The following is a 27,155-nucleotide window of genomic DNA, read 5'->3' on the forward strand; positions in this document are numbered from 1 at the left end:
TCAGTTCACCTTCACTACCCAATATCTAGTCATACAGGGATCTTGCACATGCCCCACATTTATCTCTTCTATCTACCAGAAGGTGGACTGATGAACGTTCTAGTGAGTAAATGATAATATAAATTAAAAGGATAATTTATTTTACATAAAGTATATAAATGAACAGGATAATTTTTACAATGAATTTTAATCTATTACATAACACTCCTCATAACATAGAAAATAGCCAAGCACTCTATACTGTCCCTGTTAGCAGGTTAAATTCACTTTTCTGATTAGCAATGCTCTCACTACTTGGTGCTAAAAAGGAGATTTTTTTTTTCTCCCACTGTCTTGCCCTTCACACTGAATTTCTGCAGACTGTCACTTTTTTCATAGCTTGACTTAAGGTCCTCCTCCAACTCTCCGTGCCTGGAGATTGACCAATTGAGCTGCCATTTAATGCTGCTACAGCCCTCCTAGGTGTGGGCTCTCGGCAGATTGGCAGCAAATTATAATTTAAATAGAGAAAAATTGCAAAGTGCTGCAGCACAGAGGGACCTGGGGGTCCTTGTGCACAAAACACAACAAGTTAGTATGCAGGTACAGCAAGTAATCAGGTAGGCAAATGGACTGTTGGCCTTTATTGCAAGGGTGATCGAGTATAAAAACAGAGAAGTCCTGCTACAACTGTACAGGGTATTGGTGAGGCCACAGCTGGAGTACTGCGTACAGTTTTGGACTCTGTATTTAAGGAAGGATATACTTGCATTGGAGGCTGTTCAGAGAAGGTTCACTAGGTTGATTCTGGAGAGAGGGGGTTTGACTTATGAAGATAGGTTGAGTAAGTAGGGCCTATACACATTGGAGTTCAGAAGAATGAGAGGTGATCTTATTGAAACATAAGATAATGAGCAGGCTTGACAAGGTGGAGGCAGAGAGGATATTTCCACTCATAGGGGAAATTAAAACTAGTGGACAGTCTTAGAATAAGGGGCCGCCCATTTAAAACTGGAGAAATTTCTTCTCTCAGAGGGTTGTGAATCTATGGAATTCTCTGCCCCAGAGAGCGGTGGAGACTGGGTTATTGAATATATTTAAGGTGGAGATAGACATATTTTTGAGTGAGAAGGGAATAAAGGGTTATGGGAGTGGGCAGGGAAGTGGAGCTGAGTCCATGATCAGATCAGCCATGATCTTATTGAATGGTGGAGCAGACTCGAGGGGCCAAATGGCCTACTTCTGCTCCTATTTCTTATGTTCTTATAATCCACTGAACTGACTAAATGAAGTAATTCTAACATATTGTATGTGAATGCTTTGTGAAATGTTTCAATGAACTTTCATTGTTTCAAGTTGATATGGTATGCAGGAAGCATCATTTTGAACAGACTACTGGAATATTGTAGGTCAAATCTTTTATATTTACAGTAGGAAACTGCATACTTGCATTTTACTGACAGTATTAGTGGTGAAAGGTTTCATAAGTAGCAAAGCGCTTCTGAAAATTAGAAGTAGCTTAACCATCTAATGGAAAATCTGAATTATCAGTTTTGTGAAGTGACCTTTTAAACCATGTTGTTGATTCCTTTCTTAAATAAGTGCAGCAGAAATAATATGTGTATCTATCTGTTCATGGACCCTTTTTTATTCATTCATGGGATGTGGGTATCGCTGGCAAGGCCAGCATTTATTGCCCATCTCTAATTGCCCTTGTGGTGGTGAGCCACCTTCTTGAACCGCTGCAGTCATGAGGTGAAGATACTCTACAGTGCTGTTAGGGAGGGAGACAAGGATTTTGAGCGAGCAACCTGGAGGAGTATAAGCAAATGAAGTTCAATCGATCATTGCTCTTCGCCAATTTGTTTTGTAAGGAGAAATAGGATATAAATAAAATGATTTTATCAAAAAAGATCAGACTTTTTAGGAATCTTTAAGCCAGCTTTCTCTCTTCTACTCATGAAGTCAATTATGCCTTGTGATACTAATGTACAAATGCTTAGTACATTCATTCAAGATTTCTCTCTCAGTGATTTAGTGCAAGAAATAACCGATTTGTTTTAAAATAGCAGAGATGAACTGAACCTGATCCTGTCCTCACTCAATGTGCACCTCCATCAGGGTTGCAACCAGATATGGAACCCTGGCTAATTGTCACCTACCTCGACCTGCAGTGTCAAGGCTAATTCTGGTGCTCTCATTGCCAACCCAACTCAGATCAGCTGACTCAGGCAAGAGTTGGAATGAGACGTGGAACCTCCTGGTCTGTATAGCTTAGTTACATGCTTAGCTATGGGTGTTCTCACTTTTGGTGAGTTCCTGAATGCTGGAAATAGTGGTACATGTATCACCATTGTTTACAATGTAGGAAAGAGCAGGTCATGAAACATGGCTGTTGTTACTCGGAATTGGTTGAAACTACTCCACAAAATATAGTGCAGCAATTTTACGATGATGATGCCATCCTGCTGACAAATAGTTGTTAAAGTGTTTTAAAAAAAAGCAGTAGTGACTGTTTATTGTTTTATTATATTGCATTGCAAAAAAATTCATACTTCTCCATAATAGACATCAGTGTCATTAAATGTCAGACATCCAGGGACCTGCATCTGGCAAAAATAAAAAACATCCTTATTAATATAAATAGTTCTAATTTTATTTGGGCATTGACACATACAATAATGTGGGATAGTTCTTGTCTCCTTCACTGACCATTGAAGAATGGGGTTGACTGGTTAGAATGTTTTTAGGTTTGTACCATTTTATTTTTCCTTCCCTTTACAAATCTCACCGGAGGACAATCTCTCATAACTCCGAGATTGCCATGGCTGGCCAGTTCCAATGCCACTGCTGCATGCTGCACAGTGCTGGTTTGGTGCAAACACCCTAAACATACTCTTTTTGTCGTCTTGTCGCTTGGAGATTCCTGGCCTCCACATACCCAAGTGACTGAATCAGGACTTCAGTGAAGTATCAAACCTGTCCCCCACTATTCTGTGCTGCAGTGTGTTGATTTACCAATATGCTGCCTAATTGATTAGAATTTTTTGATTTCAGTTCAGTCGGAACATTAACTACTTTTTAAAATTTCTACTTTAGATTATTTGGTTTATAAGTTAGAAGCACAAGAAGCCTTGAACAAAGAAAAGGTGAGTAATCTGTTGCTAAGGAATGCTATCTATAACATTGTCATAAAGGTTTTTTCTTTAGAACAGAATGCGCATGCTTTCAGCACTAATGAAACATTTTAGTGTATACCTTTAGTTATTGTTAACTGAATAACTTTTTCATGGCATTATTTAAATACATCTACAAACTTATTTATGATCAGTTGTTTGAACCTAATACAAGCTGAAATGTCTAAGATTGGTTTTTGCCTTATTGTATTGGCAAGGCGCATTGTATTTATTTTACCTATATCTGCACAGAATATTTTCTTATAATTTGCAGCTGGAGAAAAACGTATTTGTGTAATATTAGTAACACGCATATCAAAATGACGGACAGGAAAAGACCTACTGGTCCATTCAGCTTGTCACACACAGTTGTGGTGCCTTAGGCATTGCCACACATATACTCCCAACTCCACCCAGAGCCAGACAATCTCCTGGAAGAGGTGGGAAAAATAACGGATTTTAAAACCCAGGTCAATTACAGTTGTGGATGGGGACTGAAAAATTCCTCTCCGGCTTCCTTAAACAATCAAAACTAGTCCATGAGATCACATTAGCCCTAGTTTATGGTTTATGTTATAAGATACCTACCTCTTGTACGAGGTGATCGTCACCCCAGCCAGGAACACTTTCACTTGAGGGAAAGCTTTCACTTGAGGGAATCAGCATCCATCACATGAGCCAACAACCTGTTCCACAGGTCCACTATCGCTAGGAAAAGAGGAACCACCTAAAATTCAACCTAGTTCTGCCCTTATATAACTTGTAAACGTGATCCCTGGTCCTCCTTAACCTATTCAGTTGAAATAATTGGTCGATATAAACACAATCTAATCCCTTCATTATTTTAAAATCCTCAATCAAATCACCTCTAAGTCTACACTGCTCCAAAGTTTATAGAGCCAAGCTCATTGAGCCTACCTGGGTAACTAAAGTGTTTTAAACTGGGATTTAATCTTGTGGCCATCAGTTCTGTGATGCCTGCTGACATTCCCAGGTCTTGTTCCCTTTCCCTTTCATTTATGTTGTGCTATATCAGTTGTTGCTAACAACTCAAAAATAGAGCTATTTGATATTTTTACATGAATTAACAGAATAAGGTTTCGCAGCAAGTAGAATGTCAAATTCTTTGCTGTTGAAATGATCCAAAACTAACTGGCCAATGCTCTATGATAGTTAAATAAATTACTGGCATTCTTCGGAATAGCCGTCTAAATTTGCAGAACCTGTGCTTCATGTTTTGATCTGCATTTCATTTTCAACTCGCCTGTAAAACTTTTCATGTCAGTGTAGCAAATTGTTTTATCTGGATTCCGTTCCCTGTCTGATTAGTAGCCCTGTGTTCCAATGATCTACAGTAGCCTGGAGAAATTCACATCACTCTTGTCATTGTTCAAGGCCAAAGGCTACCACTGCATCAATAAATATCTGCATTTGACACCCTATTAATAAAAATAAGCCTACCTTTTCGTTGCCACTTTCCTTTGATTTTGGTCTTTTGTTCTGCTTTCTGATGTAATTTCACTATGAATATATTAAAATGCCAACAAAATGACAAGTTGGCCTTCTTATTAATTTCTGTTTTGCAGCAAGATTCCAATAACCGATACAGTGCACTTAGTGTACAACACAAAATGCTGAAGGTAGGTGAACTGACTTTTTATGACAACAATTGGATATATAGTATTTTTGAACAAATGTTATCAAATCACTTTACTTCACTTTTGCTGGGGAAGGGTTATTAAATGACAGTATATTAAAAGCATAATTGCCTATATTTAAGGTAAATTTGCTACCTTAAATAGGCACTGCTACGTTTCATGTACAGAGCATTTTGGGGGACTATTTGCATACTTGTAGCTTCATTGTGGACTTGAACTAACTATTCAATGTCACAAATAGGAATATTCAGAATTAGTCTTTTCGATAACCTATAACATATGGAACCTGTAATAATGGCTACTATTATGAATAAACAACACATTTATATGCTTAACTCCACAAATTCAGTAGCCAGCATGTCTAATGTTAATATTGGGAGAGTAGGTTTCTTGTAAATGAAAGAAAGGAACCTTTTTATATTCTTCCTCTTGAACATTGTGATTCATACCCCATATGGTAAATGCATTATATTGAAATATATCAGAGTATGTTCATTTTTCATATATAACACTCACAGATTTACAATGCAAAATGGGCCTGAAACCATAATGTGCATGAAATATTTCACAACTTTAGCAAACGAAGAAAACTTTGTACAGTGTCCCTGTTTGTAGTGAGTTTACATGTTATATAGAGAACATTCTAGTGTGTCACTTCACGTACTATGTGACTGAGTGGAATAACATATTTATAATGAGGTCATAACCTGCCTTGTTTAAATCTGAACATTTCTTTTATTATTTTGTCTATTTCGGACAAAATAGTATGCCTGTAGACCCCCCTAATGATGCGTTATTTCTACAACCTTCATTGAAATTATGGTTGCATACAATGCATTAATGTTATTTTTAATTTTTGGTATGACATAGTCAAAGAAAGAATAATGAGATTCACTCATATTGAAGCTGCTCTTTTAGTTCCAAGTTCCTCCTATAGCATCATAGGTGTTGCCTTCATGCTGAAAGATTTATGGGGTGATTTTAACCTTACCCTCCTAGTATAAATCTGGCAGGCACATAGTTAAAATTGGCTGGGTGATTTACCTGCCAACATCCTGCACAGGTCCCACCATGTTCAATTTGAACCTGCTCTTCTGTGCAGGCAGGAAGGGAACTCACTTGACGTCAGTGGGGTCCTTCTTTAAACATGCAGCTCAGGGTCCGAAGTAGTCATCAGGCCCTGACTGCAATTTTAACTGTGGCCGGAACAGGGAAACCATTGTGGCTTTCCCGCCACGTGAAGATAGCTTGAAGAGGATCCGGAACCAGGAGATGTCATATAAGGTTAGTTATTTTTTACTTTCCTTATGGGGTCAGGATGCATAGGAGAGCTCCTCTGGCTCCATAAGGAAAGTTTAGGCCTGTACTAACCTGGGCTCCCTCGCATTCTTGCCTTAGAGACTCTCCTGAAAACCCCTCTTTAGAGCTGGCTGGTGGCCAGCTGCTGCCCGAAATTCTGCTCCTGCCTGCGGGCAACTGCCGCTTTCTGACCGGGACTCACGCTGCTGAGGTCAAAGAGCGGGTGTGGGGTTTGGCACTCGCTTCACCTTGCCATCACGCTCGCCTGAATCCCACTCCAGGAGAAAATAAAGGTTTTGTTGTTTGCATAGCCTTCGACCAGAAATCTTAATGGAATTGATGGCAGAATCTGTAGGGAACATTCCTTTGAATTAACCATTTGTTCGGAAGCTTTATACTTAGAAACTACAAGTTTGTTCGATCTGCATTGGAAGACCCTTGTGAAGTTCTGGTCCTCTAATCATATGAAGGATATTATTGCCCTTGTAAGGATACAATCAGGATTATTCTGGGTGTCAGGAATCTAAGTTAGGAAAGAAGATTAAGGACGCTAGGCTTGTCCTCTTTGGAAAAGGGGACAATTCTAAGCGACCCAAATAGTTTTGAAGATTATGAAAAACATTAACACAATAGATCAATGTGGTAGGGGAATTTAAAGATTAGGGGACACAAATTGGAAGTTATTATCGAATGTTTTAATTTATTCTCGGGATATTGCCACTGCTAGGAATACTGCATTTACTCCTGATCTGCAGTTGTTCTGAGAAGGAATTGGTGGACCATATTTTTGAATCACAACAGTCCTTATAGTGATGTTGTTCCCACAATACTGTTAACCAGGGAATATTAAGTAGGGAATTTCAGGATTTTGACCTAGTGATGATGAAGAAATGCTGATCAATGTCCAAGTCAAGATAGCACTAGGGGCAGATGAGGAAAATTATTTTTATGCAACGAGTTGTTATGATCTGGAACGCACTGCCTAAAACGATGGTTGAAGCAGATTGAATAGTAACTTTCAAAAAGGAATTGTATATATACTTGAAAAGGAAAAATATGCAGGGCTATAAGAAAAGAGCATGGGAGTGGGACTAATCGGATAGCTCTTGCAAAGAGCCAGCACAAACACGATGGGCCAAATGACCTTCTGTGCTCTATGATTCTACTTGGAAGGGAACTTGGAGGTGATGGTGTTCCCATGCTATTGCTTCTTGAGGTACCTCAATTATCTGACTTCTCTCATAATTCTGTAAAACTACCTAAATCACTAGGGAGCCTTTCTCCTAATGTTATTTTGAAAGATCTCCAACTTTACTGCACCCTTGTGCACAGGAGCTTCTTGTATCCCATGTACTGATACATTGTTCTTGATTATCCCAGAGCTTTCCGACAAAGCTGTTGTCTCTGCCAGCTGCTTTTTGGGAGCATTCCTATTGTTCTTGAAAGGTTTGCTATAATAGGAATTTCTTTAGTTGCACAAGGCCATTTAGGATGTCCATTTCCAAACATTTACAGCTTTGCCAGACACATCAGAGTTTATTTTTATCTTTTGCTTAATCTTATTTTCAGTAATTTTCTCATTACCTACATAACAACACTAACTGCACTTCAAAAGTAATCCATTGGCTGTGAAGTGTTTTCCGACGGCCTGAGGACAAGACAAGGCACTATATAAATTATGTATTATGTTGAAGAACCCTTCTTCTTTCATATCACATTTCCCCCTTTTAACTAGTTTTATAAAAACTGAGAGCATGGTTTGAGACCTAGCTATTCCTTGCAGGTTACTTTGATGGGAATATAGAGCTAGTAAACCTCATTCCCTCTCAGCTGAGCACTTCATGTGTTTTTCAATATATAATTGGTTTTTAAAATCACCATTTTTGTGTACAGTGTATCCTAAGGCATTGATGCACAATAGGATGTCTGCAGGCTACCCACCCGATATGATGCAGCAAATGTATTCGCTAAACCAATGCTACGTATTCTGCACTCTAAACTTCAGATTGGTAAGTGTGAAGTTTAAAGGATATGCCATTTTAGAGACTAACAAGATATCACAGTTAAGACGTGACGAAGAGATTGCTTCAAAGTTCGACCCAACTCCAGAGATTCGATTCATATTATCTCTTTGAAATTTCAAAATACTCTTAACATCACCGAATATAACACATTCTTTCTCAGAGCATGGAAACCATGGTAGACCTTACCTTCCTCAGTCTTCCCTTCATCCAATAATCTTTTAAAACTCAAGCTTGGCTTTACCTAATTATTAGTTCTTGATTTTCCTTTCTCTCCCACACTTTTATTCTTTGTGGTTCCCTGCAATATACCACTTATATTTCTTAATAATCTCTCAGTATCTTATTAAAACTCTTGTATCTGAGCACAATTATTGCTTACACCATTTAACTTTTGTCACAGTTTGTGTGTCAACTTTTTCCCAATTACAGGTTCAATGTCCGAAATCCGGAATTCCGTTTTTGTTTTTTTCCGGATTTCAGACAAGAAAATCAATAGTCTGAAATCCGGAATCCTTGACTGAATCCGTGCCGGATTTTAAGCGGCGCAGTCTGAAATCCAGCGAAACCCAAAATCAAGCATGGATTCAGTCGAGGATTCCGGATTTCAGACTTGATTTTCTTGTCTGAAATCCAGAATCCTCGACCAAATTTTGGATTTTGCCTCAAAAATGTCTAGTTTTCAGACAATAATTCTGGACGACTCCATCAGCTAAATGCAAAATGTCCGGTTTTTGGACAATTCCGGTTTTTGGAGTTCTGGATTCGGGACGTTGCACCTGTATTGATTCCTGTATCCATGTTTATAAAGGGTTTTGTACAATCTGGACAGCAGAATCGCTCAAAATGTGGAGCTCCGGATATTTTTTTCATCTGCTTCTCTTGTGCACATCATTCTTTAAAATAACATGAAAATGTAATTTTACAGCATTTTGCAGATGGGTGTATAACCAGATATGGTCAGGATTAACATTAACAGCAATTTGTATCCCTAGTTGATATATTTCTTTCTTCATTCACTTTCATTCTTCCCAGATGGTTAGGAGGAAATAGACAGAAACTTTTGTGAGATGATTTCTACAGACATATGATTACATGTATATAATCTAGTGTGATCCAGAGATCTTTGAAGTGTGTGGCCATCTGATATCTGTACTTAGATCTGATGTTTCAATTGTGTTTATTTATTAGAATGCTCAGTTTGGTCTATTTAGTTCCTAGTTGTCTCTGTACCCATTAAACAACAATGGAATGAAAACTAAAAGAACGGTCAATTAAAAATGAAGAAATTGAACAATACAATGATTCATGTTAAATAATAATATTTCATCTTTAATTTACATTTCAATATGCGTGAAATTAACAACTTTCATTTATAAACTTGTTAATTTAGACAAATAGTCTCAAGCCATTTTGCAGAGGGAAAATAAAGCAATAGATGCTGAACCATGGTGGGAGAATGTAGGAGAGCTAACTGAAAGTCTGGTCAAGAAGCTGAGTTTTTAAAGAGTTTAAGATGAAAGCGCATGTGTTTGTCTCGAGCATCCTCGTTACACTTCACAACCAATGAATTGGTTTCATACTACAATCACTGTTATGAAGCCATTTAAAGTCAGAAAGAGTAGAGAGATGGAGAGTGTTAACAATGGTAGTGCCAGAGGCCGAAATTGCCCCTTCCTCAAAGGCCCAGGCCTTCAGGTCGGTGCGGACTGGCCGCAGAGGGGCTGCCATTTTTTATATTTTGGAGCGGGGTAGGGGACCGCCCCACCCATTTTCCCGCCTCTTGGGTGCCAGACCACAGACCTGGCCGAAACCCACCCTGGTGGCCCAGTGTTTGCAGAGTTCGCAGTGGCCCTCCCCTTTAACCGAAGGGAAGGGACGTTGTGACTCACCAGCGCGATGACATCATCAGCGCAACGCTGATGACTTGGAGCGTCGGCCACTCCAACTTTCCCCCACTTCCGCCCCGCTACTGACTGCCACTCCGACCTGACCGCGCTTCCACCCCGAGGAGCAGACCACTTCCGCTCCACTCCACAAAAATAACACAAAGACCTGAATTTCTCCGGATTTGACACAATCCTTCGAAATCGATAGGTGCAACCCATTTCGGGCGGAGGGCAATTTCGGCCCTCCAGTGTGCCAAAGGTTTTGCCACCTATGGGCCGGAATTTTCCCAGCTCTGCGAGTGCGGGTTTGGAGACGGGTTGGGATCCCACTCGGAACCCGCCTTCGTGTGAGTTTCTCAACTGTCAGGTTGGTGTTCGGAGAGCAGACCCGACAGCAAGCAGCAGGACAGACCATTAACATCATTAAAACCTACTTATATGCTGGTTAAGAGGCTTAAAAGCTGGCACTTACAATTTCACCAACCCTTTGACGGCTTTGCTAGCCCTCGAGTTTCACACCAGGCAAGTGTGTCGGGTTCTCAGTGACTCTCTATTGCTTTGGCTAGTTGACAGCTGCAGAAGTGGTATAAAATCTACCATTTCACAGCTATTTACTTTCTAATGTCAGAAGCTGAATTCTTCAGGTTTTGGAAGCATATTTGAGCTGTATGCACTTTGGAAGTGTTTGCAGTGAACTCTCTATTCACTGTCATCTCAGGGCAACCTCTCTCACCATTGACAGGGCGCTTCTGTCACCTCAACCTCACCTGCCATCTATTCCAGCAGCATCAGTGCCCATGAAAAAGTCCCACCTTGGTCCCAGCTCCAACACCAACATCACTAAATACACCAACAACACCACCAACAACACCAACCTTCTCCGCAATCACCTGATGCTGCACAGTACACAGGACATCAGCACCTGACCACATTGCTGCCCGGTGATGGCCTCACCATGGTCACATTTAGTTCACTTGACGCTGTACACCCTGACTGCCCACATGATGCGCCAGGTTGGCACCACCTGACGCCAGCTCCATAAAGAATCCCCGCAATTCCTTTCACACTCACCACAATTGTGGGGGGTGCCCTTATGTCTCACCATTCACTACAACTCACTAACCCACTTCCAAAGGTGCTCACAAATCTGTCCAAGAATGAAAAGTCCTGAAAATAAAGATTTCAATGCTTGACAATACATCAACATTAACTAGACATGAACATTGGCTAAAGGACCCAAGTGCATTCCCTTGTAATTGGTATGATTGGACAAGAATGAGTGTGAGGGGTGGCTAATGAAATGGGGAACTGATAATCTAGATAGAGAGAGAGAGGGGGATGGGTGGAGGTGTACGGTAAGTTGGTGTGGGAAAGGATGTGCAGGGGTAGAGTAGGGAAAACAGAGTGATGGGAATGTGATGAGTGGCACAGCAGGCTGAGGTTGAGTGTGACTTTGCAGTAACGTTTTGTGATCTGCTGAGATCATTGAAGGGCTTGCACCATTGCAGCCTGGTCCTTGTGATGACGTCCCTGCTTGTGCCCTCCTGTGCAATGTGCAACCAGGCTGTGCTAGTGTCCTGGGGAGGGCCCTCCCGCCCATGGGAAAGGAAGAGAACCTCCCTGCGTGCTGTGACTCCCTCCATAAGCATATGGAGGGAATCATGGAAGAGCCCAAGTGCAGCCCTGCACCTCTGTGCATTGTCTCAGTGTTTTCAGCTCCTCAAATGCTGCAGGATAGTGACAGAAGAACTGTCAAAACCATTGTGGGCATGATCCCTTTAAGGAAACCGGCTGATGACGCATCATCAAATGATGTCATCAGACCGGCTTCCTCTTAATTGGCTGGGAAGCCCGAAGGGTGAGCTTGACGAGCAAATCGTGGGAAGATTGCGGAGAGCGGGCTTTGAACACACCGCCTACCCCGACCGCATCGATCCCGCCGCGTGTGGAGAAAGCGCAGCCATGGTGTGGAAAAGGGAGTGCGAGATGCACCTAATGCCATAGCACGAGGATTAAAAGGTGCAGGAGGGAAGGTAAGGCTGGACGAAGTTGCAGAGGGAGAGTGTGATGAAGCCATTAGCAGAATGAAAGATGAGGATGAAGATTTTAAATCCAACATTGTGGAGAATAAGGAGTTAGTGTAGGTCAGGGATGGCCTCGCTGTGACTAAGACCGTCTATTTCCACCTCCGGAACACCGCCCAACTCCGCCCTGCCTCAGCTCACCTGTTGCTGAAACCTCATCCATGTCTTTGTTACCTTTAGACTTGACTATTCCAATGCACTCCTGGCCGACCTCTCGCATTCTACCCTCCATAAACTTGAGGTCATCCAAAACTCTGATGCCCATGTCCTAACCCGCACCAAATCCCGTTCACCCATCAGCCCTGTGCTTGCTGACCTACGTTGGCTCCCGGTTAAGCAATGCCTCAATTTGAAAATTATTGTCCATTTTTTTCAAATCCCTCCATGGCCTCACCACTCCCTATCTCTGTAATCCCTTCAGCCCTACAACCTTCCGAGATATCTGCGCTTCTCTAATTCTAGCCACTTGTGCATCCCCGATTTTAATCGCTCCACCATTGGTGGCCGTGCCTTCAGCTGCCAAGGCCCTAAGCTCTGGAATTTACTTCCTATACCTCTCCACCTCTCTACCTCTCTTTCCTCCTTTAAGATTCTCCTTAAAACCTACCTCTTTGATCAAGCCTTTGACTATCTGCTCTTATATAATTCCTTATGTGGCTCGGTGTCAAATTTTGTTTTATAACGCACCTGTGAAGTGCCTTGGGATATTTTACTACATTAAAGGTGCTATATAAATACAAGCTGTTGTTGTTGTAGTAGGATTGATGGGTGAGTGGGATCTTTTTATGTTCACTGGCAAGGACTTGGTTTAAGATATCATCTGAAAGATAGCCTCCAACTGGAAGCGTCAATCTATATTATGCGCTCAAGATTCTGTCGTGGGGCTTGAACCTACGACTATCTCATATATAGGTAAAGCTGCTACCACTGAGCTAAGGCTAACACCAGTAATATCTATTGAAATGTAATTGTATATAGTCAGTTCTTGTTATACTGCGAATCCCCTCTATTCTGAGATTAAAATTGTGCAGTACTGCTATGAGGTATCAGGACAAGCTGTTAAAAACAGTTAATATACAATCTTGTGATATCTATAACAAAAGCATGGCCAATCAACACTTACATTTTAATCCAAAAGCACAAAACTGCGGATGCTGGAATCTGAAACTAAAACAGAAGGTGCTGGAAATGCTCAGCAGCTCAGGCAGCATCTGTGGAGAGAGAAACAGAGTTAATGTTTCAGGTCAATGATGTTTGGACAGAACTCTCGAAATGATGAAAGGTCATCGACCTGAAACGTTAACTCTGGTTCTCCACAGATGCTGCCTGATCTGCTGAGCATTTTCAGCATTTTCTGTTTTTATCTTAAATTTTAATCATTAGAATCATACTTAAATAAAATACCAATTTTAACTGGATATGAAGTAACAAATTTAAGAATTTTACAGTTTGAGAAAATGAATCAAAGTGGAGAATTTCATCCATGAAGGGAGTATATAATAAATAATATCTTTTTATGCATTCATAACCTAACATTGACTTCTCTCTTGTAATTATTTTGTAATTATTTGCAAATCTTGTAAAACTGAATGAAGAATGCCCAAAGCTCCAGTGCTGTTTTCCAACTAACCCTACTACGCTGTAGCAGTTTTATGGATCCTGGTTCCAGGTTTTCCATTAATTAATGTTTCTCCAGTAGTACATGAACCTCCAGCTTTTCTGCATGGCAGACTCCTCATAGTATGCCAAAAGCTCTCATGCTTGACTGCAATGATGGAGAACTAACTTGGCACATGGTGGAGCAGTTTGAGGAGTTTTGTTTCACACAGGTACAAACTGCGCTGTAGTAAGGAACACAGAGAGGAGGTGCCTGGGCATATGATAAAATGTAGAAAATGGAAGGAAAGCAGAGTGGTCCTCTGAATTTGTATTGTCAAATCTTGACTTTTATATGCACATTGTAAAACGTTAAACAAATAACCACAGTAGCACCTCAATTATCAACTATAATGGAGGGAGAGGACCCTATCCCACCCGGTCGAGAATGGAAATTGACACACAACTCAGTTACACCTCTGTTCTGATAAAAGAACCAACTCAAATCTTTCATCTGACCCAAAGTGGCAGCACCGCAGCTAAAAAAGCCCCAACAACAGACACAGCACAACCTGACCTGAGATCCTGACCTATAGGGCCCAAGTTTCCACATGATTCGCGCCTTATTTTTAGGAGCAACTGGTGGAGAACGGACTATTTTAGAAATCGCAATTCTCCACATTTTTTTTTCTGCAGTTCTAGTCACGTAGAACAGTTCCACTTTAGAACAGAATTTTTTCTTCAAAAGGGGGCGTGTCCGGCCACTGATGCCTGATTTGAAAGTTTCCACAGTGAAAACGTACTCCAAACTAAAGTAGAATGGAGCCAATGAAGATTTTTGTAGAACTGAAAAAACCTGTTCTACACATTAAAAAATCAGGCGCAGGTTACAAATTAGGCGTCCAGAACGAGGTGGGGGGGAGGGGGGGGGAAAGGGAACTCATTAAATTCGACAATAAATCCTTATTTATACTTCTACAAATATTATACAAATAAATCCAACCTGAATAAACATTTATAAGCCAAGAAAAGATTAAATAAACCATCTTCCTACCTGTGTGAAAGTGCTTCAGCCAGGGAGAATTCTGCAGCCGTTTGTGCCGCTGAGCGGGAGGGGGAGGGAGGGGGAGAGAGGGAGGGGGGGAGGGAGAGAGAGAGAGGGGGGGGGAGAAAGCCGTTCATGTTGCTGAGAGAGAGAGAGAGGAGAGAGAGGAGAGAGATCGGTGTCGGGTGTCGGGTCGGGTCTGGTCGGCGGCGGGGGGGTGGGGGGAAGCGGGTGTCGGGTCTGGTCCGGAGGCAGGGTGGAGCGGGTGTCGGGTCCGGTCGGGGGGGGTGGGGGGGAAGCAGGAGCTGGCCGTGGGAGGAGCCTTATTCATGCAGCCCCAGTGAGGCCATTCAGCCAGGGCTCGGGGCTGCGTGCTTCGGGTCCCTCCCACACAGTTCGGCGCCTGGAGCTACTGCACTTGCGTGCCCACTGTAGCGCACATGTGCGGAGGTCCCGGCACTGTTTTCAGCGCCGGGACCTGGCTCCGCCCCCCCCACAGCTCGTGCTGGCTGCGCCGAGGGCCAGAGGACCTGTAAGTAGGTGGAGAATACCAAGGATTTTTTTCGGCGCGAAAAACGGGCGCCCAGCTCAGAGGGGCGCCCGTTTTTTTTCTTGTGGAAACTTGGGCCCATAGTGAGTACTAGACTCAATCCAAAAGTGCAGCTCAGTAGTCCAGAGATGCATCCCAACCCAGCCCAAAAGACCTGACTCTCACTGATCAGATTAGCAGATAACAGGAAGGTGGATAAACAATTTATGTAATTAGTTTATTTAATATATTTAATGACCACAATTTCATTAATAGGATTGCCCTGTCTATTTTAATCTATCGATCAATAAACAGCTTCACATGCTAAACCTATTTTTTCATATTATAATCTAAATTGGAAATGTACTTCAAACTATGGGCGGAGCTTTCAACTTAAGCTGGGATTTTAAACGGGTGCTATCAGATCGGCCACCCATTATACACCCCCACCCGATTTACCTTTCCATTTAAGTGTATTACAAGCGGCCACTTCGCTATGTCTGGAGGGCAGGATAGCACAAGTGCCAGTACAAGGAGTAGACAATTGCACGTGCCACTGCAAGCACATCTCCAGTAACCCACCTGCCATGGAGATTGTCCAGCCCGCCCCAAAACACAGCCACTTCCCTCTTGGCCCCCTGTGTGAAGAGGTCAATTAGTGCTTTCTTCAGGGATCTGGGCCACTAGCCTGGCTTAGACCTTGTAGATTTTAGGAGTAATACCCTGTAGTAAGAACATGACAAAGTTCAGATAACTTGACAGGAGCACAAAGCATTATGGGTGAAGCAATATAGTGGGTACATTTTGTATCTAAAACATCTCTTTGCAGAGTAAGTAGCCTGAGTAAGATAAATGCAGCTGTTTAGATGTAAGTAACTTTATTCCTGTAGACAATAGACCTTTAGATGAGAATTGGAGCACATGACTTTAGGAGTGTAGCGCTGCTAAATTCGGCTCTGCAATGCCTGTTTTTTTGGTGCTACAGTCCCGTCTTGGGTTCAAAATGGCGTTCATGCATGCACACTTCTGGTGCGGGCCACGCCGGATGTCATTTTGGCTAGGTTGTTGCGTGGGCACTGGGACTGTGCTCCAGAAGTATGCAGAGTACGCAGATCATGATGTCAGTCAGCGTGTAACGCTGATTTGACCCACTGCTGCCATTTTTGACCTCAACCCTCCAGCTAACACACACAGCTGAACACGCGTTCAGCAGCAGGAAGGACGCCCCGCCAATGCTATTTAAAGGGATTCATCAACTGCATTCAGGTTAGTTGCTGATTGATTCCGACTGGCTCTTGGTGAGTTTGTAAAAGTGTTTGGTGGTTTGTTACCTTATTTGAAGTTGTTCAAGTGTCCAGGGAGTGGTGGGGCAGGTTACTTAAAAGCTTCTGCTCAGAGGAGTTGCTCCCAGACATGGGTGCAGTACTCTGTATCCCACTTGGCCTTCAGCATGATGGGGAGAATGAGCAGAGGCGACACAGAGGAGAAAAAGCTATTTGAAGAGGGAGGAGGAGAGGAGAAGGGCTTTCAGCGGGAGGCCTTATTCACCTAGGGTCTTCAGGGAGTAATTCTCCTACCTCAACCTCAGCGAAGAACAGTGTATGAGACATCCCCGCTTCACTAAGGAGGTGCTCACGGAAATCTGCCACCTGTTACAGGCAGAACTGCGGCCTCAGAGCAGGGCAAGGACAGCATTGTCAGTGGCTGTTAAGATGAGTGTGGCCATGAATTTGTGTGTGTCAGGCCTTTTGCAGGCTGGAGCAGGCAATATTTCCAATGTCTCCCAGTTTCTTGCGCATTGTTGCATAAGGGAGATCAGTGAGGCTCTATAAGCAAAGAGAGCTGAATACATTTCATTTGCTCTTGCCAGAGAGAAGCAGGCGGTGCGAGCACACAGCTTCGCCAGGATAGCAGGCTTCCCCAGGGTGCAGAGTGCCATTGATTGCACACACGTCACTTTGAAGGCACCGCATGTGAATTCGGAGATGTACTGCAACAGGAAGGGATTCCACTCCCTCACTGTGGGCTGGTATGTGACCATACTCAATGCATCATGCACGGTATCCTGGCAGCAGTCATAATGCCTTAATTCTGCGGCAGTACGCCGTACCATCAGCATTTTAGCCACCATGACAAACCAGAGGCCGGTCACCAATGTTCCCTGTAATTTTTTGGGGGGGGGCCGTGCAGCCCCTTTGAAATAGCGCATGGGCGGTTTTTCTATTTAAAAGACGGCTGCGTGGGACCCTCAGAGAGCTGTGCAACTACGCAGCTTAAAGGGATCATTGATAGCTACTGGGCGACAAGGGCTATCCACTGACCACCTGACTCACCACACGGATGTGCAACCCAAACACACTTGGGCAGCATGCATATGACAAAAGCCACACAGAATCTGATAGAGCAGACCATCGGTGTTCTTATACAACGCTTCCACTGCCTTGACCGCTCTGGAGGAGCCCAGAAGTACTCACCAAATGTGTCCCAAGATCCATCATGGTCTGCTGCATGCTCCACAACCTCGCCATCATGAGAGCACAGCCCTTGTCACCATGTATACGGCAAAGAGCTGAGGAGGAGGGGGAGGAGGCAACCAACACAGCCACCTTCTGGCTGCACTGTCCATGATCGACTCATTTGACTGCAGTACCAGTGAACGCAACCCCAATTCCCTATTCACCAACAGTCCAACACCTTACCTTCCCTCTGTTACTGACCATCACAGTGTCCTCTTGGCCACAATGCTACAATAACATCCACCACAAAACAAACATTCAAAACCTAATTTATAAATCAAATCATCCAATATTCCATACCAACGTCGACTAATCGCTTTGTGCGTTACCTTAGTGCCTGTCTTCCGTGAGCCTTTGCCTGCTCTAGTGCTCCTACACAGTGCTATCCCAGTGGCTGCAGCATTGCTGGTGGAAGGCTGCTGACTTTCAGTGGGGGAGATTGCAGATGGTCTTGGAGGATGACCTCGAGCAGCTCTGGGCCTAGAAAGCCCAGCTTCAGAATGCACCATCTCGGCATGGGTGGCGGCAGTCCGGGATGGCTGACAGGCAGAGTGGCAGTGGTGGGAGGATGAATGCTGTCATCCTGAGAGAGGACAGCAGGTAATGCTCCATGGAGCCACTGCCACTTCCCCAGGGCGGCACCTCAGCAATCTGAGTATCTGCTGGAGGACAGATTGCTCGACTGTCAAACACTGGTAACTGCAGCCATTATGGCAGCAGTCTGTTCTTGCATGGCAACAATCTAAGCTTGCATGATTTCAGTCTGAGCTTCCACTGCGGCTCTCAAACATTGGGTTGCTTCTGCTTGTGATGCAATGTAAGGTGAGACACGGCCAGCAGGCGCTGCATCATGATTGGGTCCATAAGTGTGCTAATGGAGTTGCCCGCCACTTCCATGCTGGAATGGATGGGCTCCAAGCGCAAGGTTTGTGCCAGACTCCTGCATGCTCCTTGACATTGTAAGCAGGCCTGCCAACACCAAGCATTTCATTGTGCATTCCCATCTATGTTCTTCTGTAGGCCGCCGAATCAAAGTCCTCACCTGAGTCCTCTGTATCAGAACTTGAGTGCTGGCACCTGCGCTACCCTTTCTCCCTGCCCTGACTGCAGGCCATTCGTGCCCGGTGACTCACCACGTGCAGTTCCCGCCTCTATGCTACCCTCTAAATTACACGCAGTGTCAGTATCTGAGCTGGTGGTTGCGAGGGTGAAATTGAGTAATGGTGCTTTGTCTTCGGCATCACTGCTTTCTTCCTCTTGCAATTCCTGCTCTTCCACCACTGCCTGGCCAGGTTGCAGTTCTTGGCTATCTGGAAGGAGACAGGCACAAGGGTAAGGTTGCAGGGAGGGGGGGAAGCAAGAGGTTTATGCTCACACCATCTGCAGCTTGTAAATCAGAAGAGATTGTGGGATGAGAGTGAAGTGGAATGTGAGAAGGAGGATTAGGTATGAGGATACCATCGTCTTCAGTTATTTCAACCCCGCCACTGACCATAGACTCAGTGATGACCACTCCAATTACCTCCAGCCCTGTCTCCTCCATGGGAGTTAGGCCAAGCAGGCATGCCTGTCTCCCTGCAGGTAGACCATGCTGCTTCGGGTTATGTGCCACCCTGTCCTGCAAGAAAGCGGAAAGTGTGTCAATGAGTGTGCCGCAGTGTGTTTGAGTGATGTGCCTGTTATGGTTGAATAGCTGACAGTGTTCACACGCTGTAAGATGTGACTGCGAGTCTTGCAGTTGTGCTAAGTGTGTGAGGGTGAAGTGAAACAATGGGCCAGAAATTGCAGTCGGAGGCTTCCCGAAGAAAATTTTGTTTTACAAAAGTATCTGGTGGTCCCGGAGGAACGAACACTTCGGCTCCGAGGCCTCGATGCACAGCCCAGCGCAGAGGCCCACGCATCCCAGGAACATTTGAGCATCCTGGGGTCACATAGGCCTGGACATTGCGGGCAGGCATGCTGAAATGTTTTTAAATATGTTTTAACAGGGTTAAAGATAAACTTACCTTAATGCACAGGATTTTTAATATAAAACTCAGTGATAAAATTTAATTTTTCTATCTTTTAAAACTCTTAAGCTGGTAAAAGCATACCTTGCAATCTGTCAAAATTTATTTTGGCAGTTTGCGGGCCTCCCTGGGAGAAGGGCCTTCGCGGGCGGAGATTTGGGCTATTTGACCAACTCGTGCCCAGCAAATGTCCTTAAAACTCTTATGCCTGGAAAAAGCATGCCTGACAGAGAGAATGAAAGGTGCACCGGCAGAGAAAGCTGTCGGGGGCATCGCTCGCTGGGCATTAGATTTTTCGGGCTTAATTTTGAGGGAGGTGGGGATCCCTGCGGTGCGCGCACTGATGACGCACTTACGGCCGCTCGGCAGCAGCGGGGCGTAAGTGGGGACCGCCAGAAAACCCCTCCTGCTGAATTTGGCTGGCGGCGGCCATTCGACCAGAAATCGGCGGCCATTGGATTCTGCCGCCTATCCACTGCATTCCGGGGGTAACGGGCCTGATCGGGACCCTGAATTTCGGCCCCATTTTACGCACCCAGAGAGGCCGCAATTTCTGGCTCTTTGAATGTGAGGTATGAGTCGTGATTGCTAGAGATTGTTAGTAAGTGAGTGAGGTGGGGGGTGATATGGTGAATTTAGTTTCTGAGCCGAGTGGGTTAGTTGTAACGATCTAGCATTCGAAGATGAATTCATTGACCTTGACGACTCGTGTGAGATCATTAAACTTCTTATGGCACTGCATCCAGGTGCTTGGGGGTATACTGTTGGCATTGACCGCGACAGCTATCTGCTCCCATTGCCTGCTCAGTTTGTCTGGAGGGCCTCCTGGCTCCCTGTGGTTACAGGACCCCTCTCCTTCTGTCCACCTCCTGTACCAAGGCCTCCAGTGCTGCGTCAGAGAACCTTGGGACACACTCTCTGCCTTGTTGTACCATTACTCAGTGTTCCTGCTCAGACTCTACTCCCCATGCACTTCCAGCACTTGCTGCAGGCAGAATGCACCTCCCTTTCAAAAGTTGCAGGCTGCCTTTAAGTAGTGCCAGCTAGTTTTAAGTGGTGCCATCCTTGCACGAACTTGGGCCCCTTACTGAGGTATGCAGCCATTCAGTAGCGTGTTCAACACTGGGCTGCACACTACTATTATTTAAATTAGCAGGCAACACCAAGTTTGTGTGCTGCCTGCATTGGAAGGAATGGGCGCGGGTTGATCGCGCATCGTGATCCCTGCACCCGTTTTCGGGCCTTGTCCAATTTCTAGGCCTAAAAGTTTAAAATAATTAAACAAAGTTACCATGGACACAGAAGTACAGTACAGATAGGAGAGATATTCTTGAACAATATGAAAGAAGAAAGACTGTAATTTATATAGCGCCTTTCACAACCACCAGATGCCTCAAAGCGCTTTGCAGCCAATTAAGTACTTTTGGAATGTAGGAAACACAGCAGCCAATTTGCGCACAGCAAACTCCCACAAATAGCAATGTGATGATGGCCAGATAATTGTTTTTTTGTTATGTTGATTGAGCGATAAATATTGGCCAGGACACTGGGGATAACTCCCCTGCTCTTCTTTGAAATAATGCCATGGGATCTTTTACGTCCCCTTGAGAGAGCAGACGGGGCCTTGATTCAACATCTCATCTGAAAGACGACACCTCCGACAGCACTCCCTCAACACTGCACTGGAATATCAGCTTAGATTTTTAGTGCTCAAGTCCCTGGAGTGGGACTTGAACCCACAACCTTCTAACTCAGAGGTGAGAGTACTACCCACTGAGCTGCAGCTGACACTCTGACAATAAGGAAAATAAATAAAGGGGCCCAGTTGCAGTTGTAGTTTCTCAAGCATGAAGTCAAAGGTCTGTCAGGTGACATAGATTGTTCACTAAAAAGTATAAAAGTGAGAGTATCCTGATGTAAGGCGGGCATCTTGAATTTAAGATACAAAGGGCTAGAAATTGGACCTTTGACGATATCAGCATTTTTTTCGGCATTTTTGCAGAAAAATACCATTACAAATACCGCTATTTTTTAAAGGGATAAAATTGTCAACAAAATGACCCCAATGGTAAATATCGGCATTGCACGAGGATTCGTAATGGAAACCGCGGTCCTTGCCAACTTTAGTCCGAGGCCAATTACTGCTAACAAAAAAACGACTCTGGGAGAGGCGGAAAACACAAAAGAAAAATTTGCGAAAAGTCAAAAATCACAAAACATTTACAAGACCCTTAACTAAGTAATCGCTGCAAAAGAATTAAAAAATAAAAAATTAACATATCTTTTTTTCTAGATCTTCGTACTTACTGCTGTTTCTGGGGCTGCAATGCAGGTTTTTTACCTGCCGTTTTTTTTGCACAGAATACGGGTGCGTCAAATAGCCAATTTAAAGCGGTATTGTGTTTTTTGGCGTTGCACAATGGCGGTCCGCTTTTCAGCGGTCGTTCAAAACCACCGGCGCACAACTTTGGCCAATTTAGGTGAGCACCTTTTACCTTCAAAAAAGGCAAAATATTGCCAAAAACCGGGCGCAAGGCTGGCCAATTTCTAACCCTTAAGGTTTCATCCAGCAGGCTGGTTGATTTAAGTTACCGTGGATGCGCAGGACTTGCATTTTTACTATGACTTATGTATCAATATAACACATGGTAGAGAACAGAAAATCTGCTGTTATAGAAACATAGAAAATAGGTGCAGGAGTAGGCCATTCAGCCCTTCGATCCTGCACCGCCATTCAATATGATCATGGCTGATCATGCAACTTCAGTATCCTGCCTTCTCTCCATACCCCCTGATCCCTTTAGCCATAAGGGCCATATCTAACTCCCTTTTGAATATATCCAACGAACTGGACTCAACAACTTTCTGTGGTAGAGAATTCCATAGGTTCACAATTCTCTGGGTGAAAAAGTTTCTCCTCACCTCGGTCCTAGATGACTTACTCATTATCCTTAGACTGTGACCCCTGGCTCTGGACTTCCCCAACATCGGGAACATTCTTTCTGCATCTAACCTATCCAATCCCATCATAATTTTATATGCTTCTTTGAGATCCCCTCCCATTCTTCTAAATTCCAGTGAATATAAGCCTAGTCGATCCAGTCTTTCTTCATATGTCAGTCCTGCCATCCCGGGAATCAGTCTGATGAACCTTTGCTGCACTCACTCAATAGCAAGAATGTCCTTCCTCAGATTAGGAGAACAAAACTGCACACAATACTCAAGGTGTGGCCTCACTAAGGCCCTATACAACTGCAGCAAGACCTCTCTGCTCCTATACTCAAATCCTCTCGCTATGACAGCCAACATGCCATTTGCTTTCTTTACTGCCTGCTGTACCTGCATGCCTACTTTCAATGACTGATGTGCCATGACACCCAGGTCTCGATGCGCCTCCCCTTTTACTAATCTGTCACCATTCAGATAATAATCTGCCTTCCTGTTTTTGCCACCAAAGTGGATAACCTCACATTTATCCACATTATACTGCATCTGCCATGCATTTGCCCACTCACCTAACCTGTCCAAGTCACCCTGCAGCTTCTTAGCATCCTCCTCACAGCTCACACTGCCACCCATCTTAGTGTCATCTGCAAACATGGAGATATTACATTCAATTTCTTTGTCTAAATCATTAATGTATATTGTAAATAGCTGGGGTTCCAGCACTGAACCTTCCGGTACCCCAATAGTCACTGCCTGCCATTCTGAAAAAGACCCATTTATTCCCACTCTTTGCTTCCTGTCTGCCAACCAGTTCTCTATCCACGTCAATACGTTACCCCCAATCCCATGTGCCTTAATTTTGCACACTAATCTCTTGTGTGGGATCTTGTCAAAAGCCTTTTGAAAGTCCAAATACATCACATCCACTGGTTCTCCCTTATCCACTCTACTAGTTAAATCCTCAAAAAATTCTAGAAGATTTGTCAAGTGTGATTTCCCTTTCATAAATCCATGCTGACTTGGACTGATTCTGTCACTGCTTTCCAAATGCGCTGCTATTACATCTTTAATAATTGATTCCAACATTTTCCCCACTACCGATGTCAGGCTAACCGGTCTACAATTCCCTGCTTTCTCTCTCCCTCCTTTTTTAAAAAGTGGGGTTACATTAGCTACCCTCCAATCCATAGGAACTGATCCAGAGTCTATGGAATATTGGAAAATGACCACCAATGCATCCACTATTTCTAGGGCCACTTCCTTAAGTACTCTGGGATGCAACTATCAGGCCCTGATATATTTCTTAGTAAAATATTAAAGTTGTTGACACTAAACTCTCAAACCTATTAGTGAGTAACATACAAACTGTTAGCTAGATTTTTACACACCCCTCAATGGGATCCACTTCCGGTACCATTTGGTGTACTGGCCTCCAGAAATTCGCCAGGTCCCAACTGAGCCAATGAAGTGGGAACACTTGACACAGGACGTTTGCTGTAAGGGAAAGGCAGAGATTCCTCCCCTTACTAGGCATATTGGAAACTCCCAGAAAGAATGGAGCCTCAGTGCAACCAGGTTGCTGCCATTTTCTGGTGGATGTTATGGCTGGAGACTGGCAGAACCCGAGTGGATTTCCAGGGTCCTTGTGCTTGCTTTTCTCAACCAGTCCTGTGATTTGTGCATACAGAATCAACACGAAGATCTGAGAAAACAATATACTGACCTACATGGGGAACATCAGAGACTTGGAGAGGACCACAATCGAGCAATGAATGAGCATGGCCGGCGATATCTGAGCCTACAGCAAGAGAAGGAACAGGAGATTGCTAAACTGAAGGGTAATGATGAGAATTTAGTCACATCGCATAGGTGGTTATCTGGTGGATGGATTTTTGGCCCATTATAGAATCCATCGATTTTTATTTCCATGGCGGATAGATGCTCTGCTCCACCAGATTACCACCCATGCAGTGACAACGAAAATTTTGCAAAATAGTTTAATTTTAATTTCTAATGTTTTTTTAATGTACATTTCAGTTAAAAGAAAACAACTGTGTAATTGCAGCATCTGTTGTTTGCTTATGTTTCCTCCCTCCCCAATTCCACCCCTTTTTCTTCTGATTCTATCAAAATGCTTGTTTATTGCTCAATATTCAGTTCCGAAGAATGATATCTGTACTGCCGCTCTTTGGAGATTCTATGTATTTTTAATGTTTTCTGTTATTGTTTCAGATGTAGGAATATCGGAACAGGAGTAGGCCATTCAGCCCCTCGAGCCTGTTCCGCCATTCAGTAAGATCATGGCTGATCTGTGACCTAACTCCATATACACACCGTTGCCTCATATCCCTTAGTACCTTTGATTAACAAAAATCTATTGATCTCAGATTTAAAATTAACATTAGATCTAACATCAATTGCCGTTTGCGGAAGAGAGTTCCAAACTTCTACCCCTCCTTTGTGTGTAGAAGTGTTCCTAACTTCACTCCTGAAAGGTCTGGCTCTAATTTTCAGACTATGCCTCCCAGTCCTCGACTGCCGATCCAGCAGAAATAGTTTCTCTCTATCTAGCCTATCGGGTCCCCTTAATATCTTGAAAACTTTGATCAAATCACCCCTTAACCGTCTAAATTCCAGGGAATACATCCCTAGTTTGTGTAATCTCTCCTGGTAATTTAGCCCTTGGAGTCCGGGTATCATTCTGGTAAATCTACGCTGCACTCCTTCCAAAGCCAATATATCATTCCTACAGTGTGGAGCCCAGAACTGCTCACAGTATTCCATGTGTGGTCTAACCAGGGCTTTGTATAGCTGTAGCATAACTTCTACCCCTTTGTATTCTAGCCTTCTAGATATAAAGGCCAGCATTCCATTAGTCTTTTACATTTTTTTCTGTACCTGCCCATGACATTTTAGTAATCTATATACATGAACCCCAAGGGACTGAAATTCAGGCGCCCGATAAAGCCTCAGCGGCCATGCGGCAGTGTCGAATGGCCAGCGATTTTTCGCCGCTCGCAAAATTCTCCTTGGAGGTTTTTTCAGCCGTGAGCATATCCGCCCTACTTCCGCCTCGCTGATGCCAAAGCCTCCTAAGTGTGTCATCAAAGCGCGCACAGCTAATGTCCTGCCCCGGAAGCGAAATTCAGCAGGGAAGATCTTCTGGCTGCTGGCCGGTGCCCCGACAGCTTTGTTCTGTGGGTGCACTGTGTTTGAAGGGGAGGGCGCACTGCCGTGGCCGCCATCTTATTTTTCTTGTCAGCCAACTGCCAGGTCGACCCGACAATTATGCTCCTAGGTTCAGTCCGGCACCCCCATTGGCCTGGCCGAAACCGTCCCTGATGGCCCAGTGGACCTAACTTAAAAAGTTGCACAGCTCGCAGCGGCCCTCCCCGTTTAACTGAAGTGAAGAGATGTTTTGACGCACCAGTGCGATGATGTCACCAGCCCGGCGCTGATGACGGACAGCGGCAGAGAATCCGTCCAGCCTCCACTTCTGCCCCCACTATGATGGTCACTCTGTCCTTCCCACCCACTTCCGCCCCCATTATGAGCGACTTGCGCCCCACTCGAAATAAAATGACAAAGAGCTGCGGCGGCCAAAACATTACAAAGACGATAGGTGCAACCCGTTTCTGGCAGGGATGAATTTCTGCCCCAAGTCTCTTTGGACCGCCACTGTATCTTGCTTTTCACCATTTAGAAAGTACCCTGTTCAATTCTTTTTAGGTATAAAGTGGATGACCTCACACTTGCCTGCATTGAAATCCATTTGCCACAGTTTTGTCCATTCACTTAATCTATCAATATCTCTTTGTAATTTTATATTTCTGTCCAACATTTTCAGTTTTTTTCGTTTTTCTTTATATTCTTTGAAACGGTTTGCAAATAGCACATAAAGGTTGCTAACTTCATGTAGTTGTTTCCATCTTGCTATGGTACACTCTTGTAAATGCAATGCTCTGCTCTGCTTTCCACATACTTTGGTTGATTGATGAATTATCCACTTGAGATTGTGCATTTTAGTGGCTATGATGTAATGTTGAGTGTGTTGTTAATCTGACTGGAATGGGCTCAATCACAATATTGCTGTTGAATAATGCAATGCTAATCATGTTACTTAAGAGGTCCTTTAAAACTCATACATTATTGATATGAAAATATGAAAAGTACGATATTAAACTGGTGCTTCAGCCAGGATTTCAATTTTTCCCCTCCCACGCTATCTGTATATCACAGAGAATTGCACTTGAATAGTTTTCAAATAGTGTTGTTCATTAAATTGTCAGGTTGAGACACAATTAAATGGCACTACTAATCCCACAGGTGTTAGATGTTTTGAACTATGTAGCTGTCTGCTAAAGCTTTGACTACTAAATAGAAACATGTAATCTCGACCATCTGGAGA

General features: G+C 43.7%; 1 protein-coding gene across 6 annotated transcripts in view; it reads left to right on the plus strand.

Annotated features, from left to right (window-relative positions):
* golim4a (golgi integral membrane protein 4a) overlaps positions 1 to 27,155 on the plus strand; it is a 155,902-nt gene that overhangs the window by 64,630 nt on the left and 64,117 nt on the right. For 4 of the 6 annotated variants that reach the window (XM_070882315.1, XM_070882318.1, XM_070882319.1 and 1 more), the window contains exons 3-5: positions 3,079 to 3,128; positions 4,742 to 4,795; positions 24,435 to 24,585. In XM_070882315.1, the coding sequence (XP_070738416.1) occupies positions 3,079 to 3,128; positions 4,742 to 4,795; positions 24,435 to 24,585 (255 nt within the window). The remainder of the gene's footprint in view (positions 1 to 3,078; positions 3,129 to 4,741; positions 4,796 to 24,434; positions 24,586 to 27,155) is intronic. The other 2 variants (XM_070882316.1, XM_070882320.1) reach the window with 2 other exon arrangements.

Source organism: Pristiophorus japonicus, chromosome 6 (assembly GCF_044704955.1).
Source record: "Pristiophorus japonicus isolate sPriJap1 chromosome 6, sPriJap1.hap1, whole genome shotgun sequence".
Classification (NCBI taxonomy): Eukaryota; Metazoa; Chordata; class Chondrichthyes; family Pristiophoridae; genus Pristiophorus; species Pristiophorus japonicus.